This window comes from Amborella trichopoda, chromosome 4 (assembly GCF_054954075.1).
Source record: "Amborella trichopoda isolate Santa Cruz 75 chromosome 4, AtrichopodaSantaCruz75HAP2 v2.0, whole genome shotgun sequence".
In the NCBI taxonomy this organism is placed as follows: domain Eukaryota; kingdom Viridiplantae; phylum Streptophyta; class Magnoliopsida; order Amborellales; family Amborellaceae; genus Amborella; species Amborella trichopoda.
In genome coordinates this window covers 56,797,712-56,817,556 of record NC_142339.1, presented here as the reverse complement: position 1 = coordinate 56,817,556, position 19,845 = coordinate 56,797,712, and the positions used below count along the sequence as shown (strand labels likewise).

At 35.7% G+C, this 19,845-nt stretch overlaps 1 protein-coding gene across 8 annotated transcripts in view; it reads left to right on the top strand.

The window, feature by feature from the left end:
* The first annotated feature begins 4,313 nt into the window (after positions 1–4,313).
* Positions 4,314–19,845, top strand: part of LOC18422390 (uncharacterized) — a 30,387-nt gene continuing 14,855 nt past the window's right edge. For 6 of the 8 annotated variants that reach the window (XR_016054989.1, XR_016054988.1, XR_016054984.1 and 3 more), the window contains exons 1-2: positions 4,314–5,632; positions 7,764–7,955. Coding sequence is in view for 1 of the 8 variants with exons in the window: in XM_088865908.1 (XP_088722034.1) it covers positions 4,976–5,623 (648 nt within the window). In the remaining 7 variants the exon portion in view is untranslated. Of the gene's footprint in view, positions 5,633–7,763; positions 8,078–11,271; positions 17,937–19,845 lie in introns of those variants that run through there. The other 2 variants (XR_016054990.1, XM_088865908.1) reach the window with 2 other exon arrangements.

Here is a 19,845-nt window from a genome sequence, read left to right as displayed (position 1 = left end):
TGTAGATATTTCAATAAGTAAATTCACCCCTCTAACAAATAAATTGTTTAGGATGATTTTCTTGACCTAAAATTTTAGGATCTATTTTAAAGTATTTGTATGAGTGTTTTTTATAGAGTAAACTGTGGATATCACCTTAAAGTTTCATATTATTATGTGTATATTGTTCGCAGGCGATATAGTTTTTATTGATGAGACCCGAAGTGGCGTCGAGATGAAGTTAGAACTTTAGAGGAATGTTTTAAAATTTAAAGGGTTTAAAATTAGGCATACTATCATATGGTATATGAAATTTAAGTTTAGCAATAATGGGAATAGAGACGCGGAAGTAGTTAACATTTATGACAAAAAAATACAAAAAATAACGTACTTTCGATATATTGGGTCGATAATCCAGAAAAATATAGAATTTGACGAAGATGTTGCACATAGAATTAGAGCTAGGTAGAAGAATGGGAGATGTGCAATTAGAGTTTTGGGAAATAATATAATGCAACCGTTGTATAGTAGTATAATGCAACCACATGCCTAAAAAATCATACTTTTGGCATCTGTATGACCCCAAATTTTGCACACACATTAACTTCATCCTCGTAATCATTCCTATGAAAAATAAATAAATTTAATTTACACCCTAAATATGGTGAAAATTAGTACCTATCCAACAATGAATATCAACCGTCCATTTGATGAATTTCAATATCTAGCCCTTGATAAATTCAAAATCACTTTTTTCTTTTTTAGCATTATTAATCTAGTGATGATAATGCTATATAAAAAATTTGGGAATAAAAAAAATTCCTTCCGAGGTCTATATCTAACCATATCAATAAAAATAGACTGCTTGTATTAATTGCGCTATAATGAAAACTTTCTAGAGCATTTTTTCAAAATTTTCTATTTTGTGATTGTTCTCCAGAATGAAAAGAGTGTCAAACAAATGTCTCTAATATGGTTTTTTAAGATATTTGCATTATACTACTATACAACCGTTGTATAAAATCATTTCCCTATAGTTTTATTTGATCGTCGCATATCGATGAAGTTGAAGGGGAAGTTCTATAGAGCATGTATGAGATCATCATTGTTTTATGAGGCAGGTTGGGTGATCATAAACAATATAATTATAAGATGAGTGTAGTTGAGATGGATGAGTGGCAAGACAATAAGGGATAAAATTCAAACCGAATACATTAGGGAGAACTGGGATGTGGCTCCAATAGACACTAAAATGAAAAAAAATATACTTAAATGGACTAGCCATGTACAACACAGATCTAGTACAACATCCATCAGGAGGTACAAGTCAGTCCAAGTTGAAAGTTCAATTCTCAAAAAAAGCAAAGGGTGGCGTCGAAATGATATGGTTGGAAGTAGTGATAAAAGATAGATAGACTTATGGCCTAACTAAGAGTATGCCTATTGACAGAGCATAATAGTGGAACATGATTCATGTGGTCATCCTTAAATAGTTAGGAAAAAGCTCTGATGATGATAATAATAGTGTATATACCTAGTTTGTTTGCAATTTTAAAAAATAATGATATCGGCCCCTACTTTGAATTTTGAGAATCAGGCTTAGCAAAAAGATTGGAATTCCAAAATCCAAAGTATTTATATGACCAAATAATTTGGAATTAGATAATTCGATGTATTTGGCTGGGGAAATACTTGAGAATTTTTTAACTTTGACAAATAAAACCTCAGAATTTAAAGTTCCGAACCATTTGATAAGCTATGATACTTTAGATTTTCAAACTCCAAGATAATCTCAGGCCTCTTTGCATGCCTCACGAGTTGGGGTGCATATAAGCGTAACACAAATAAATCTCAAAAATTGAAGTGGGGTCAATATTGCAATCTTGAATTGTAAATAGAATTTATTATAAACATACATTAATTTTCTCTTAATTGGAAAAAAACCCTCAATTTTCGTAGACCTCGTTTATACCATTTTTCATCAATTTTGATTTTTTTTTTTTTACTAAAATAGCTTTTATGATAATTGTATTACCGTAATGATTACCTCATTACGGTATTTTAATTACCGTAATAACAAGCTAAACAATATAGTACTTTAAAGACCGTAATGTTCATCGGGGTCTCTTTTCCCCTCATTTGCCACATCCGAGCATTATGATATTTAAAATACCATATTGCTTAGCGCATAACGATCAAGCTTAAGCATCACGGTACTTTAAGTACCATAATGACAAGGCTAAGCATTACATTACTTTAAAAATCGTAATGCTCATATGTGGCAAATGATGGAGAAATATACATAATAAGCATTACGGTCTTTAAAGTACTGCAATATTTAGCATGGTCATTACGGTACTTAAAGTACCGTATTGAGGTAGTCATTGCGGTAATACAACTACCGTAAAAGTTATTTTGGTAGACAAATACCAAAAGGTCTTTTTTTTCTAATTAGGTGAAAATTAAGATATATTTTTTTCTAATTTTTCAATTGCAAATAAATTAGGTACAAATGTGATAACATGAAAAATTTAGGGATTTTTAAATAATGAGATTTTCGAATGATATATACTGAAATTATTTTTTTGTAAATAAAAATATTTTCAATACTTTGAAGACCTTAATCGAAGCTTTGTGTACTCTCAAATACGAATTTATTTCGCATCAATCCCAGGGGTGCGGTTTGTATAGAACCTAAGCTCTAAACAATCAAATTAGAGCCTACCTTCAAATAGTGTTGAGAAATGTTGTTTCAACAATGGAAATCTTTGTGATAACCTTAAAATATATTTTCATCTTTATCTATAAAGTTTAAAACTTTAAAAATAGTGTAGATCAACAGATCTATGAAAACTTAAAAATCTCGAAAATTGACGGTCAAAAAATACGTCACAAAATATACTATTTCCAAAACTAGAAATCTTTTTTTTTTTCTCACGTTCATGCATCTTGATGCTGAGATGATAAATTTAAAGATATTTGGGGCATCAAAAAAACCTCTAATTGAATTTTTCGATATAGGCTCCAATTTGATGGTTTAGAGCCTCAGCTCTATATAAACTTTTCCCTCAATCCAATGTGCCGATTCAAACTTTTTTTACGTTGGTCATTCTTTTTAATATATTGCACATTGAAAATATAAGATCCGGCTCGGGTAGTGGTGGTAGCAACCCCTCACCCTGGTTATCACGTTGTGGCTTTCATTTTTTATCAACGTGTGGAAGTCTGTTTTTCCCACTTAATTATCCAAAATAAAAAACAAACAAAAAGAAAGCTACTAGTCAGGGTTTAGTCCGGGAGAGCAAATATACACTTTGCTCGAAGGAGAATGCAAACAAATTATCTAAAAAAATAGATGAGAAAAAAATGCGTTTGTCTTGGAGGTATAGAGTCGTTTGTCTTGAGAGGTAGTTGACCCTGACCTACTAAACGATAGAGGTTTCGGATTTTAAACTATTTTTCAGCATTTTCCTTTATTAAGTATGACCTATCATTTTGTGGGAAAATGAACTTACTAGAGGAACCTCGTGCTTTTTTAAAAAAAAAAATATAATAATGGTAAAGAAAAGATCCATTATGCTTTTATTTTAAGAGTTTGGATATTGTTCTTTACAGTGTCTATTGGGCAAGAACTCGGACTCGCCACTATGGTGAGCTCTAGTATACCTAAGTTGGGTGGTCAAGTTGAGGATTTAAAAAAAAACAAAAAACTCAAAAGACAAGGAATTTATTAGGAATGTGTTTTTTTATCTTCTATCATTAAGATTGGAAAGTATTTTGGCCATAAATATTTATTTTTTATATTTTCCTTTATTTTCTGATTATTTCTAAAATCCAGCCATCGCAAATGGATTTTTTCAAAATCCATTTTCTCACTAAATTTTCTAACCTTATTTAGGTGTGTTTCATTTAATTTTACTTCAAACATATTTTTTCGTTTTTTCTAGGATTTTTTAATAATTTTTGGCTTGCCCAGAATAAGGCCTGACTTGGGTTTAGTTACTCAGCTTGGGTAAGGGCCGAGTCCCATCTCCGAGTCGGAGCTTTGAAATTTTCATATGGTGTTTTTAGAAGGGTGAAAACCAAATTTGTAATCCTTCAAAATCGGCAAATAAGTTTTTATTTTTAAATGAATTTTTGGGTTCACCAACTCTCATGTCTCAGCATGGGTTCCATGTTTAATTATTTCCCAAAAAATTAGCTCAAGAAAATAAATATTTTTAAAGAATAATGATCGCATAGGTTCATTATTTTAGATCGAGAAGATGCTACCAAAGGTTTACATGTGCATTCTTTATTTTGTTGTTATTTTGAGCCATCCACAACCCCAACCATTGATGCCCCAACCCTATTCCTCTATAAAATTGAAAGAAGGGGTGGTAATGGGTTGGGTCGAGAATGACCAGTCCGGCACCCGACCGGATTAGGTCGTAGTTTGGCAATAGACCTGACTTGGACCCGAACTTACCTCCGTATAAATAAATATCAGGTCCGATCTTGATGCGAGCCTATCTTGATAAAATCTAGAACGGACCCAAACTTAGACCTCAACCCAGGTCGGATCCATTGCCCATATTGAGAACTCAGGTCGACCCCCAATTGTTACCTGCGGTACAAAACCGGAGACGACTATGTATACTTTGTAATCCCGCAGGAGCGCTTTATACTCTCTCTCTCTCGACTGAAGTCACTCAACCCTCCTCCTAAAACCCTAGACACTCTGCCTGAAAACAAAACTCTATACAGTCTTTAGTCGGTGCTCGACTAAACCAAAAAAACCCTAGAACTCCATGACCATGGCCGCCTGCTATTGTTTTCACCATCCCCCTTCTCTTTCTGCTTGAATGGAGTTAAACCATTACGTCTCTTGATTTATCTCTTCAGACTGGATTTGCATACCGCTCCTTTACATTTCGCAGCATTTTAAACAGAACATGAAACATTGAGTCACCATTGAACCTGTGACTTTTGGGAATTATAAGCAATCCAACCCAGGATGATTTTGATTTCAAGATTTCGGTCTCAATTCTCAAATCGGTTTTGCAGAAATGCTGGTAAGTTCACTCCCATGTCTTCGAAGTGGGTAAGGCCTTATCAGGTCATGCATTATAGCAGTGCTCCATTAAAGGACGAGGAAGATGAAGAAGAGGTGACAGTAGACCAGAGACAGCTCCCAGCTGATTATGATCCAGAAAATTTTGACCCCACCGAGCATAGAGGTCCACCCACTGATAGGGTTTTTAGGCTCGTTGATGAAATATCTGGTCTCACATTGCTTGAGGTTTCAAAGCTCTCTGAAATCATGATGAAAAAGCTTGGAATGAAAGAGATGCCAGTTATTGGCATGATGAAAGCTGGAATGGGTCTTCCTGCTATGCCTGGTAAGGGTTCAGGGAGTGCAGCCAAGGAGGAGGAGAAGAAGCCAGAAAAAACTGTTTTTGAATTGAGGCTCCAGAGCTATGAAGCTGCCTCGAAGATCAAGGTCATCAAAGAAGTTAGGTCATTTACTGATTTGGGCCTTAAAGAAGCTAAGGATTTGGTAGAGAAAATCCCTTCTGTTATCAAAAGAGGGGTTTCCAAGGAAGAGGGCGAACAGATTATCGAGAAATTGAAGGCTGTTGGTGCCAAAGTTGTCATGGAATAAATTACATGGGTGCCGTTTCTCAGTTTTCTCTGTGTTTTTTGTTCTCTGTCCTAGTCTCCACTTTAGTTAGCGATTTTTTTTATCTTCAAGTTTAGTTAGAATTTTGCTGAAAAACTTCCAATGAATGAGATGTATAACAATGGGATTTTTTTTAGTTAACCTTTTCCTCAAAAAAAACAATGGGACTTTTTTTGTTTTGTTTTAATTGATACATCTGTTTCTAGGACTTTAAGAATAATTGACCAGCCGCTTGTTGAAGAAACTCGCTGGTAACATTTTGAGTTCATCTTTGTCTTCTGTGGTGATTTGAAGAATCACAGATGCGGTTACTTTTTGTATTATATTGTATCGAGGAAATGTAATGTCCTTGGTACTTGGTGGGCATCAGCTCATTCATGCTAGTTATTTTTGTGATTGATTATGTCTGTGGCCAGAATTTATTTAACACTAATCTATGATCGGAAGCCATGGTCATCAAATTAGTTTTTGTTATAGGAAGACATGCCCCATTATCATATGATAAGATGCATGATTATGTTATATTTTCAGACTTTCTTGATTCATGCTTTTGAGAAATGCCTCCTCTAAATTTTGGGTTTTCTATTGATTTGCGTATTAGTAATTGTGTAATTGAATGTATTTGGCTCTGGTTCATAATAGGGCATGGATTCTTGCTAGTCCCTAGGGTGGATGGAACCTAGCATATCAGGCTGTTCAGTTTATCTGTATTGTGCGTATCATCAGATACAAGCTAAAAAAAGGACCCTGGCTTCTTGATGTAATATTGTAATGTCTCCCATCTGGTCAAGACCGTATTTGCTACCACACTTTTTACTTGTGTTTTGGGAGATGGCACCATACACAGCCTGCATAATATTTTGGTATAACATGGTAACATCCACCATCTATTCCGGATGATGGTGGTGGAATTAACTCTTCAAAGGTCAGTTCTTCACTTTCCTAAGAAAGGTTTGGTATAGGACGAATGAAATAAGCCTCATAAACAGAATCATTAGGAGTAACTTTTTCCCAAGATCGACTTAATTGGAATCTCTTCAGTTTGTTGTCATCCTCTATGTAACAAGTCAACTGAATATCTAACATACTAAGGAGATAAGTTAGAATGTGGTGCATGCATTCCACTACGCTATGATGCCATCCTTTCTATGATGCCTTACTACTTCCTCAGTCACCACTTAGTTGAATGGATGATCTGAACAGTGGAAATAACTCTTCCCAGAACCAGATTTGTTGTAATTTTGAATCCCATCAAGCAGAATCTATGTACCCATGCATGGTAATTATTCACATAGCAAGTTCAAGGAAAATTTTATACTAATATTTAAACATTCGCCAAACAGCTCAATATGTACAAGCAATTGATTTGGATTATACTCTGAGCTCCTTCACTAGATCTAATTTGGCTGCCAAAATCTTTGATGATTTTCATTCTAAATTTTTTAAGCTTAGGTTCACTATCAACAAAAAGTGGTTTTATTGAAGAATCCCTGTTTTTTGAAATGTTATGTCCCTCTGCTTTCTTGATTGTATATCGACCTGCATCTCTTGAACTGAGAAAGGTCAAGGCTGTTGTTCCAAACTAAGAAGAATATTTGCAATTCTTAAAATAAATATTCTTTAGGTAATCTTTGGTTCAACTTACTTAATCTCTTTCTAAACTGGTGTAATCTTTGGTTCAACTTAGTTAATCTCTTTAAAACATTTTAAAAAAAAAAATTTAATTAATTTCTTTCTAAACTGGTTTCAATTCATTTGAACTCATCTGTGGCCATCTTGCATAAATGATTAAACTTCTGTTTTATACTTCCTCATGTCTTTCTGAGGGAGCTCAAATTTCTACATTTGACTGCCATTATGATCATTAAATGTCTATAAGACAATAATGATTGATTTTCAATAATTTGTTTGAATTAAATTAATTGAGCATGAATATATGGCCTCTATTTGTATATTAGGTTTGAAGTTCCACAAACTTGATCAGTACTTCCCGTGACATGGGAATGCTCTCATTGCTTTGTTATATATGTAGTCCTACCACAAACATAATGATTACTAGCCCCTTTTCCATATTAGCAGGCTCGCCTCTTATGTATTGATTTCATTTTACCTCTTTTCCCAGATATTACAGGGAAATCCATATCCAGCCTGAGATGGCCCCCAGCTTTAAATGCTAGGATGATTCTGTGGATCCACAAGACATGGAAGCAATAGGAGTGATCATAATTGGAAGCTGTTGGAGAAACTCAGGGTAAGATAGTCCAGTCTCACATGATCCTGATGGGCAGCCTCACGTATGCAGATTGATACGAGGGTAACTCACTTCATCTCAATATTTTTGGAGTTTAAGTGAAGATGATATATGGGATCTATGAATTATACTTCATTTCTAATTTGATTATGCATCCTCTATTTAGTGGCTGGATTTTGTCTACATAATCTGCTTTCATAAGTTTTTGTTTGCTCTTCAATTTGTAGTGAGAGACTATAGAGACAGCCAGAATTATTGTGTGATTAGGATAACTTGGTATGCATGAGGTTTATCTAGGAATTGCATGCAAGTGCTAAATTTTACTGCCGATGATATTTTTCTTTGGGTTAATTTTGATACATTACGTGTGTGTGTCCTTGAGGAATAGTTGAGTAAGCACAGTTCACGTTCATGTACTCCAAGTTCATTATATTACATCAAGTCCTAAAGTTACAATTTATCATGACACAACAGGAACATAATTTCGCCGATTTGAATTTATTTTGAAATTGAAATTAACAAAATCGTTTTGCTGTGTCTAATACTGATTAGTTGCTCATTCAATAAAATAGAAAACAATCCTGGACATACCTAACCATAGGTTGAATACCCTCTTCAAAAACTTTCGACCTTGTTGATGTCATAAAGGTCATTCAAGTCTACCTACGTAGATCTGAGTCAGTAGACTGGATCGACTGACTGCCTCTGGCTATAGGGTTTGACCTATCAACCTTGCTTCAATCCGTCGACGCATCCTGAATATTCATTGACTGGTCTTCTCTTGTAATGCTTAACTCAACATGGAAATGACATCCCTTGTATTTCCACCATCATTTCCTTGGCTTTGCTCATCACCCATCTAAGATTCTTCTGGTTCTTTCATCAACCCAATATTGACCACTTTCTGGCTTATTTGAAATCTGGTTTGCTTCATGGAAGAGTTATTTCAATCATTGATTCAAAAAGTGGTCTGCCTAGCACCTAGGTGGCCGCTTAGGCGGGCTAGGGTTCCTGGACGGACCAAGTAGGCGGGCTGGCCCTGGGTGGATGCTCAGGGAACTGTGCTTGCCTAGGTGCAAAAATACCCATGGGGTGGGGTGTTTTTGTTTGGATTATAAAAAATACATGAATATGCATTTGTAAAACCAAACCTAGATCCAAAACAGGATTACTGGACATCTCTTGCCCCCTTTTGAACCTAGGCCGCCTCGGTTCTGGATGGCCGCCTAGGTGCTGGGCAGCCTAGACCCCCACGGCCGCCCAGGTGCTACCCGACGTTTTTGAAGCATTGATTTAAATTGTCAAATAGTCACTTGCAAATCAACCATCTTCGGGGGAACTGTGAAACTGGAACAAAATATCTTAGATTACATTTCTTCTTTCACGTCCTGAGCTACCCTGGCCTTAAACCAACGTCTTTAACTTCATTGTGAGTCGGCTTCTTTTCTTACTGGGGCTAAGTGAGAACATGCTCCATATGCTCTGACAATCAATAATGGAGCATATGCTACTGAAATCCTTGTCATTGGTAACATGCATTGTTGGAGAATTGATTGAATACAACTCTCACCATTTTGTTGTGAAGTTGTGAGTATATACAAAACATAGAACTTTCAATTGCAGAATTTAGGGTTTATGTTGCTAGCATAAGATAAAGGGGGACTTGGTGTGACGGTAAAAGGCTCGGGTAGCCAACGCAAGAGCACGGGTTCGAGTCTTAAGAGTGGCCACTTTGTGCATAAAAAGCCAAAGGTTAGGACTGTCTCCAGTTCATCCCTCCTGGGACCCTGCGTAGGTGGGACCAGCACCGGGTTATGGCCCTTTTTGCTAGCGGAATATAAACTCGATGCTCCACTCTAATTTAAAAGAATGTTCCATCACCCAAGAAACTCATGCAGATTGTTTCTTTGACTGAGTGGAGTGTACAGTGGTGTCCATATTCTAGACTTCAAATGACTGATTTCATCCATTGTAAGCATTTTGAAGAGAGAATTTTTTTGTAAAAAGTACTATATATCAATAAAAGTTCACTTCCCTCAACAAAAAAAAAACTTGGAAAAGTAGTTACCTCTTCTCAAAAAAGGGTAAAAAAAGGAACATGGGGGTCAAAAACTAAATTGTTACAATTCAAGAAAGTCTAAAAGCGCAAGGACAAGGCCCAAAAGGACATGGATGGAAGTAGTGAGAAGAGATATGGTGGCCTGTGGTTTGATAGAGGATATGTCACTTCATAGAGCGCAATGGCGGAACATGGTTTGTGTAGCCAACCCCAAATAGTTAAGAGAAGGCTCTCATGATGATGATGATGATGACGACTTATTTCTTTCGGGGGTGGTTAATTTTGCAGTAGTATTTGAACTTGGGATGTAGTATTGGAACCATCTCCACCCTAACTTGTGAAGCTCAAGCTTGAAATCTTACAATATAAGAAAGTAGGTTAACATTAATTGGAATTGAATTAATTTGATTGAGTCATGCACCATGTTCTTCCTGAATTTGGGCCTTTGTGTTGCAATTGCATTTAAACCCTTTTAAAATTTCGCTTTGGGTTGAAAATCTTCTATTTTTATGACCAAATTCTAGACTATGGCTTCCATGAGCCCCAAAAGAACAATTTTCAAAGTTCCATCATTTGAGAAACTATGGTATCAGTGAATCCAAAGTACGTAAAATACCTTTTTTAGTGGTTGTATAAGAGACTTCGAATGAAAAAATAATTAGACATTCATGGATGTACCTACCGCATGGATGATGTACTTGTTCAACTATTTGTTCCAGTTGTGTCAACGTTCTTCTAAAATTTGTGTCTTGATGTAAAAAACAAAAAAAGCTTGTTTCTCTATGGGGCCTGTTTGGGTGCCTGGAGAGGTCTGTACTTGGGATAGGCTTCTCCTGGAATTGGCCTATCCCTGGGATAGGGGTGTATGCTGCTTGAATAGCACCTCGTAAGAAACATTGAATATGCCTGTCCGCTGTTTGGATTGCCTGGAAGATGTGAATCCATGGAGCTTCAGTGGTATTTTTTATATTTTTTACCCTACATTTAATTGTGAGATATACCAATTAACTTCTCACTTTCATTGCAAACTTCAATATTGTTTCTTATGATGAAATTCTTATTATTTTTTTCTTCCTTTCCAATATATCCTTGATATGGGATTTTTACATTCCAAAATCTCTATTAATGTCAATCTATTGAAAATGTATCAAATTATTTATTTATTATGAAATTCGTTGATAATATCTCAAATCCTTGTAGGGCAAACAATGTAAGACATTTTTCCCCAAACTACACAATTATTATGGAAAAGAGTTTGTTTTTCCTCAATGCTTGGGGATATGCATCGAGTATTATCACGATTTCCATGTGGAACTGTAGGTGTGCATATCTTTAGAAGAGAAGCTTGCTATTGCTTTTTGGCCGAATTTGGAAAGGTGTCCACTTCAGCCCGTCTCCCTCTTTCTTAATCTCTTTGTTTTGCCGATTATTAAAAATCATACCATAGATAAACATTCACAAATTACAGAGCATAAAACATTTAATCTGAAAGTCCGTCATGCAACCATTTTCTATCCATATTGAGAGCCCATGTCCTAAGTTATTCCAAAATTACATCATAACCATAACATAACCATTTCATTAGTGATATAGGAAGTTAAATATAAAATCAACGTGAGGTCTAAAAGTTCATTTAGCATAGGTCCATATTTAGCCTTATGAATCTATTGCATAGGTTGCACTATTCCATGTCATCTGCGAAACCTTGGTGCATAAGATGCATAGGAGGTAGAACCATGCCGAATTTCTTTGAAGCTGCTTCATCAGCCTATGCACATGCACTTTGTAAAGATTCAATAATTATACCGGCATGTGGGTTTTCTAAACAATAAAATTATACCCATATGAAAATTTCCTTTTATTTGATGCAGTCAAGTTTTTCGAGTTGGATTTTTTTTGGAGCGAGATTATTGAGCTGGATTTTTTTGGAACTAACGGATCGTAGTCGGAAGGAGTAGTTTAAGTTTGTATTTTTTAATTTTAATTTATTTTTCTTTCTTACTCTTTATTTTTTCAACCAATCTTATTTTAGTAAGATGTTTTTTATTTTTTATTTTTGGAAGGGTAAATCCTTCATTTTTTTGGACGGTCCATATTTTTCTTTCTTTGCTTCATAAATAAGAGATAATGAGGTTGTTGGTAAAGATAAAGTTTCAAATCCCGACGATCTCATTATCTCTTATATATATATATATATATGTATAAATATAAAGGAGCATGTACAATATATGAGAGATGAAATTTTGGTTGAATAAACAAAGGTTATTCTGAAGAGAAAGAGAGAGAGCGGGAGGATGGCTCTTGTTTTTTTTTTCTTATTTTCTTGTTAATGGTGTAAGGTGGAAATCTCAAATCCTGACGTTTATGTTTTTTTTTTAGTTTTTTATTTCTCTCTCTAAAATGTGGTTATTTTGTAGGTATTAGCTATTGGTAATTTCCAAATGCGTTAGGTGATACCACCAGACATAGTTTAAATTCACGGGCACCAACAACTGGCAAAATGATTACGTTTTAGGGAGAGAAATAAAAAAGAGAAATAAAAAACTTAGAAGAAATCAACAAGAAGAAAGCACAGACGTGGGGATTTGAGATCTCCGTCACACCTCATCAACAAGAAAGAAGAACAAGAGCCATGCTCTCACTTTCTCTCTTTGTCTACAAAATAATTTTTTTTTTATTCAACTAAAATTTTATTTTCCATACATTGTACGTATTCCTTTTCATCCCACCAAACATCATCGTACTAAAAAAAAAGATGTGATGGCTTATCCTTTCCAAACTTTATCTTTACCAACAACCTGATCTAATCTCTTCCTACCAAGAAATGTCACCCGTATCTATTATTTTTTATGCAAAGAAAGAAAAATACAAACCTTCAAAAAAAGAAGAAGAAGGATTTGCCCTTTCACAAATAAAAATAAAACACTTCTTACTAAAATAAGACTGGTTAAAAAAATAAAAAAGGAAAAAATAAAAATAAATTAAAATAAAAATGCTAATTTAACGCTACTTAAAAAGGTTGATTCAGTTTATGTTCTAACATGCATAGCTATCACAAGTATGATATGCGGACCATTCGAGAATGTGAAAAGGTATATGGCATTTTTAAAGCATTTTACCATCAGAAAGAGTAGATAAGAAATGTACGGGAGACAGGTGAGAGAAGAGACAAAGTAGAACTTGAAAGAGGAGGAAAGATGAGCTGCAAAAACGAGTGAAGAAGACAACAAGACATAAAGTGCGAAGAAGCGATTGGATACTATACTGTAGAAGGGCGCCAAAGATGAGTAAGTTCGATAGCCCAAATAAAGAAGAGGATAACTCGGAGCACCAGAACAATAAAAGTCAGCGAGGTAGGGGAAAAGCAGACTTTCAATCTCTAGTAGGTTACCCAAGTTGTTCATCATCAACTGGGTAGTAACTACGATGGTATTCATGTGTGGTAAGCTGTTAGTTGACTAGTAAGTAGCAACAGCATCCGCTCTTCTGTTTTATGATATTCGCTTGGCTAATGCATAGTAGGTGATGAACTAATGGTTGGGAAGGACACTAATTAGCAGCCTCAGTGGGGGATCTCTACTTCCCTTTTCGCTAATGGTTTGCTGTTAGTTTGCCGTTGTTGCCTCAAGGGCTGTTAGCTGAAGGGGAGAAAAAGTGAAAAAGCAGAAGCAATAGTGAACATAAAGAAAATCATGAAGTAAAACATAAAACATGTAAAATCAGCAAACTTCTTTTCTCTTAATGGCACATGTAAAATCTGCTAACTTGTTGAGTGGTTTAGTCCTCTTGTTGCGTAGTGGAGTGTATACCTTAGACACCTAGTTTTGCTAGGGTGGATTTGTTCTCTACATGCTAGTAGTGTTTATAGCGGTGATAAACTGGTTGGTCCCGCCATGTCTTGTGGGTTCACATGGACCAAGTTGGTTTGGTTGCATTTGCTAACTAGAGAGAGAGAGAGAGAGAGAGAGAGAGAGAGAGCTACTGAATGCTGTAGCCTTTGGTTTGGTAGCAATTGCAGAGCTCATGGCTCCAAGCGCCGTCCATTTCATCAAATTTTAATGGATGGTGGGGTGTTTTTTTTTTGTTTCATAGAGAGAGAAAAAGTCAAGAATAACAAAAGACATATATGAGATAGAGTATGAGAGTTAGAGTGCAAAACAAAGCGCAGAGAGAGAGAGAGAGAGCTCGGGGAGGTCCTTCACATCAAGGAGAGCTTGAGGCGAGAGAGATCCATGCTTCAATGGCTAGGATAGCTTGAGGGGAGAGAAATCCATGCTCCGATGGCTAGGAGATAGAGCTTGAGGAGAGAGGGAAAGTGGACTGGAGATACGGAAAGGGAAAGTGCAGAGGAGAGAGGGAGAAGGGTTTGGTAGAGGACAATGAAGAGAGAGAATCTAAAGCTATAGAGTCTCTCTATGAAAAAAAAAAAAGAAAAAGAAAAAAAAAAGCATCCCCAACATCCATTCAAATTTAGTAGAGTGGACATTGTTGAAGCTATGACTGCTCCAATTGCTACTAAATGCCATAGCGTTCAGTAGCTTCTTCCATACATACATACAACTCCACCATGACCTATCCCAAACTGGTCATGCCGATCCCAAGCCACGGAGAAATGTAGAGGGTTATCTTATGTGGCAGCTAGCAAAAAACTTTTGCAATATCTAATTCATAAAAGCTGGACCCCAAAAAGTTGGGATAAGGCTTAGATGATGATGATACACACACACGCCATACACAACACACATAGATACACACATATGCATCGAAAAGCTACTGAACGCTATAGTGTTCAGTAGCAATTGTATATGGAAAGACCTATTAGTAGCTCCAAATCGCTTTCTACAGTACTTTCAGTCCACCTCACAACTAGTTGTATGATATTTGATTGGATGGTTGACATAGTGTGTTATTATTTGAATTCCATTCTTTTTTTTTCTTGCACATCAGATTTATGTGAAACTTGGCTTGTCTACTTCTCACCCCTATGCACCTTAAAAAATAATAGAAGATAATTTTAAAACTAAGTGATCAAAATACCGCTGCAATATTGCATGGGTATTATAGTCATTTTACTTTTTTGAATTGTTTCTTATTTTCTCTTAGGTGCACCCAAATGAGGTGTAGCTTTCAGTCCAAATTGATTTTTAAAAAAAATTTTCATTGACTAACAAGCATTCTCAACTGTTCATGAAGATCGAATGGTTGAGAGGTAGGCCGAAAATGCGGTAGGAAATAGCTGGACAGTTTGCTAGGTTCATAATATTTTATATATACATTTGGATCCATTACACCTGTATCTGATCAGTCCAAGTTTCATCTGGAAGTGTTTATTTGATGCGCACCTTGTGAAATTAGGTTTTGGCATGATGGTATTGTTTGCGGTTAGGAACTCCCCGTTTATTTAGTAGCCTGAGGAGTTCCATACGCGATTGCTGCAGCATATGGTGTTGTTTAGCAACAATAATCGTAGGGCACCCCCTATTTCTTATTTCTCAAAAAAGAAATGAATGGTGTCTTCATGACATTCTTTAGATTATAGGAAGTTTCTTTCTAGGCATCTTTGAGCGTCCAGGTTTACCTCTTCCCGGTGTGGAAAGCCATCAACTAAGTAGGAAAGGGAGGAAGCATTTTGAGAAGGCAAACCCGATTGAAACTAGAAGCCCTAAAGAGATGGAGGAGAAGTTGAGCAAAGCTAGAGAGAAGCTCCCAAGTGGAATGGATATAATGGAGGGGGTGTTGTGATTCCTGTCCTATGTCCCTTGTTGGGGGCAGTCAATAAAATCTAGAGAAACCAGCAAGGTTCTTAAAACACCTGTCATAACCCATAACATGTATAAAGGCAGTGTTGGCAATGGTACCATGAGAGAGAGAGAGAGAGAGAGAGAGAGAGAGAGAGAGAGAGAGGGAGGCAGTGTTGGCAATGGTACCATGAGAGAGAGAGAGAGAGGGGCAGGAGGCCATGGTTACTGCACTACTGATATAACTGATCTTTAGATAGAAGGTCAGGAGGCCATAGTTTCTGCGTTACTGATCTCTCTGATGTGGACTCTCTCTCTCTCTCTCGCCAACACAATCCTTGGGTGTGCTGATTTCTTAGCATAGATTCCTGAACAGCTGTTGATTGAATCATCCTGTACACAAGGCATGTATGCACAACCTTGTCTTACCTCAAAGGTGTTCATGATATTTCGACCAACCTATGGGTGTTCTAGGAATATATTAGGACTTGCTTGTTTGATTTCTCTGGTACTATTTCACTTGGAGGCAAGTTTGAAGGGTAAGTTAAATGTGATTTAAGGATGTGGACATCTTTCTTCTTTTTTTTTTTTTTGAGGGTCTTAAGGAATTTACATATCTGAATTACCAAGATTTTACCAAATTACCTGCCCCACTGAAAACTTGTATTTAAGACTGGTACGTATCAGTTTGGATTCATATTCGAGGCACAATCTAGGACCATGAGAAGTGTTTTTTAGAAACTCCTCTCCTGTGTAGCATGGACATGTCTATGCTTTTTGGTGTTTGTCTACATACCAAAGACATGATACTTATTCTTGACAATTTGAAAATTTAGATATTACTTGTTAACCTCTTTGTCTGAAATCTTATTATAGAATATAGAAATATTTTAGTGTCACCTAAAATCTCACCTCCTCTTTTCTATGAATAATGTACTGATGTGTCGTGTCTGAAAGGTCAATTTTGAGGTTGGTATTTTTGACACTCGTATCTGTGTCAGATGCTGACAAATATATCCGTGTCCTCGTAACATAGTTCCTCGCTAGTAGCACTAATAAGCCATGTATGCTAGAAACTCATTGTCAAGACTGCTTATAAGAAGCTGAAACTCTTAATGAGTATATGCCAATATTGTGACTATCATTCTCATGCCGTACCTAATGTCGTACTCGCTCATTTATGGCTTCCTTGTTTTCTCTTGTTATCGTCTATCCTTCTAAGTACGCAAATTACATGATAATATTGCATATTACATACACATGTTATATAAAAACAATTATCTTTGAATTATGTTTTTATGTATGCATGTAAACATTGTACTTCTTTTGAACTTTTTAACTGTTCAATGCGTATTAAAATGATATAACACAAATTGCTGTAAATAAATTATCTGGAAATAGGCTATCTTGTTTTCTAAGAAGCTAGTAATATTAGTGATATTTCAAAACTATAATCATGAGTTATGTTAAAAAATCTGTGTCCTTTGAGCATATATGGAGAGAATCAAATAAAATGGTTGCTCCTTAGCTCGACAATGGGCGATCAGATAATTTGTATTCATTACTCAAGTCTCCAATGCAACCTGTACCATCCCCTAAGTGACGCATTATTTTGTTGAGATTTAATCATTTGACAATATGTATACCTATGTTGCAAAGACACCAAGATGTGGGTCACCGTTTGATACGGATAGTCAGAAATACGAACCTCAAAATTAGCTTTTTAGGAACGACACGTTTGTACGTTATTTAGAGAAGGAGGGAGATGGGATTTTATTTGACATTTAAGTTTTTTTATTGTGACATTTCAACAAGAGAGGTTTGAAAGATGTGTCTATGTATCTAACGTGTCAAATATGGTGTGTTGTGTCTTGGTGTGTCGATATGTGCCAAAAATAATGGACAAACGTGTCATATGTTACATTGGCTACCTCTTGTTCCTCTAGTCTGCAATATCTTTTCTTTCCTTATTGTGTTTATCTTAAAGTACATTCTTGTACATTTTCATGCACAAATCAGTGCGAAAGTGTTAACAATCGAAACTAGAGAAATATTTCATAACTAAAATTAAGATTTTAACTGCTCAATTCTGGAAGTTAATTGTATTGGAGGTTGCAAGGGAAAAATAGGGGTCTAGCAAAGTTTGGATCGAATACTCATCTGTTTTATGTTCTAAATGACCGGAGATATGAAGTGTAAAGATCTCTCTCAAGAAACAGATCCTATTAAAATGGATATCCTACAAAATGTAAGAAACTGATGTCTCCAATTTTATAAACAATACTAGAATTACAAAAACACATATATAATAGTTATAACAGAAAAAAAATTCTGAGATTATTTTACGAACATTTTTTAAAAAGAACTGTATGTCCCAAAATTTCATGGGGCGTTCCTTGTCAAACATTTTTAAAAAATAAATGTATGTTCCATAATTTCTGACTTTGCCCAAAGTATTCATGAATGTTTTCCACACTTTCTTCTCAACTTACTCTCTTTCATCTTGCATGGTGGATTTTCTTTTCGGTTTTTTTTTTTTTTTGGTGTAGTCTAATTCAGAGAGAGAGAGAGACAGAGAATGAGAGAGAGCAGGACAGGAGGCCATGGCTACTGCATTACTGATCTTTCTGTTTTGGAATCTCTCTCTTTCTCTAACACTTGATCCTTTGGTCATGCTGATAACTGAGCATGGACTCACTGATTGAATCGTCCTGTACACAAGGCCAATATGCACAACCACCTCTGTATTACCTCAGAGGTGTTACATGATTTTTCGACCAACCGAGCATGGACTCACTGATTGAATCATCCTGTACACAAGGCCAATATGCACAACCACGTCTGTATTACCTCAGAGGTGTTACATGATTTTTCGACCAACCTATGGGTGTTCTAGGGCCAAATGAGAACATATTTGGTTGATTGCTTGGGTTACCTAATAGACTTGGAGGCAACTTTAATTGGCAAGTTCATATGATTTCAGGATGGGGATGTCTTTCAATTTTTTTGTGGGCCTTAAGGGATTTACATATCTGAATTATCAAGATTTTGCCAAAGGACCTGCCTCATTGAAAACTTGTATTGAAGACTACTACGTATAGGTTTATAGGTTTACATTCATTTTCAAGGCACATTCTAGGGCTATGGGAACTACTTTTGTATTTTACTAGTATCTCCTCTCCTATGTAACATGAACACGTTTCTATGCTTTTTGGCACGTGTTGATATACCAAGGACACGATACTGGTTTCCGATACTTATAGACTTTCGGCATTTCTTGTTGACATTTTTGTTGAAATCTCATTGTAAAAATACTTTAATGCTACCTAATGTTCCACCTCCCGTTTTCTCTGGGTAATGTATGAACCTATCGTGTTTGAAAGGTTAATCTTAAGGTTGACATTTCTGATGCTCGTATCTATGTTGATGTTGACAAACATATCCTTGTCTTTGTAAAATATACCGTCTGTACTAGTAATGAAAACATATGTCAGGTGGGAACTCACTGTTGAACCATGTCTATAAGAAACAGAAATTCTAATTGAGCATGTCAATTTTATGACTATCATCCTCATGCCATACCTAGTGGTTTAGACGTTAATTTTTGGCTTCTTTTTTTTTCTCTTTCTATCCTTTGTTTTTCTATATATTCTTATGACATGATACATATTATCTAATTACATATACATGTTATACAAAAATGCATACATATAAACTGTACATTATGTATGCATGCAAACCTTGTAGTCATTTTGTTCTCTTTTTATCCTTTGTTTTTCTAAATATGCAAATTATGTGATGCACATTATATATTACATACACATGTTATATAAAAATGGATATCTATAAATTATTTATTATGGATGCATGCAAACATGCTTCCTTAAACTAAACTATTTAATTCGTACTAAATTATATGACACCACAAACTGCTGTAAATAAGATGTCCTGAATAAGCAATAGTGCTTGAAGAAGCTACTAATATTTCAGTCGTATAATGTTAGTAATATTTCAAAACTGTAATCATGAGGATGTTCACACATTTGTTTGTCCTTTGGGTATATAAGGAGAGAGACTGAATAAAATGGTCTACTCAGCTCGATAGGGGGCAACATGGTCATTGTTTTTTTGATGATCATCAATGTTCATTACTAAA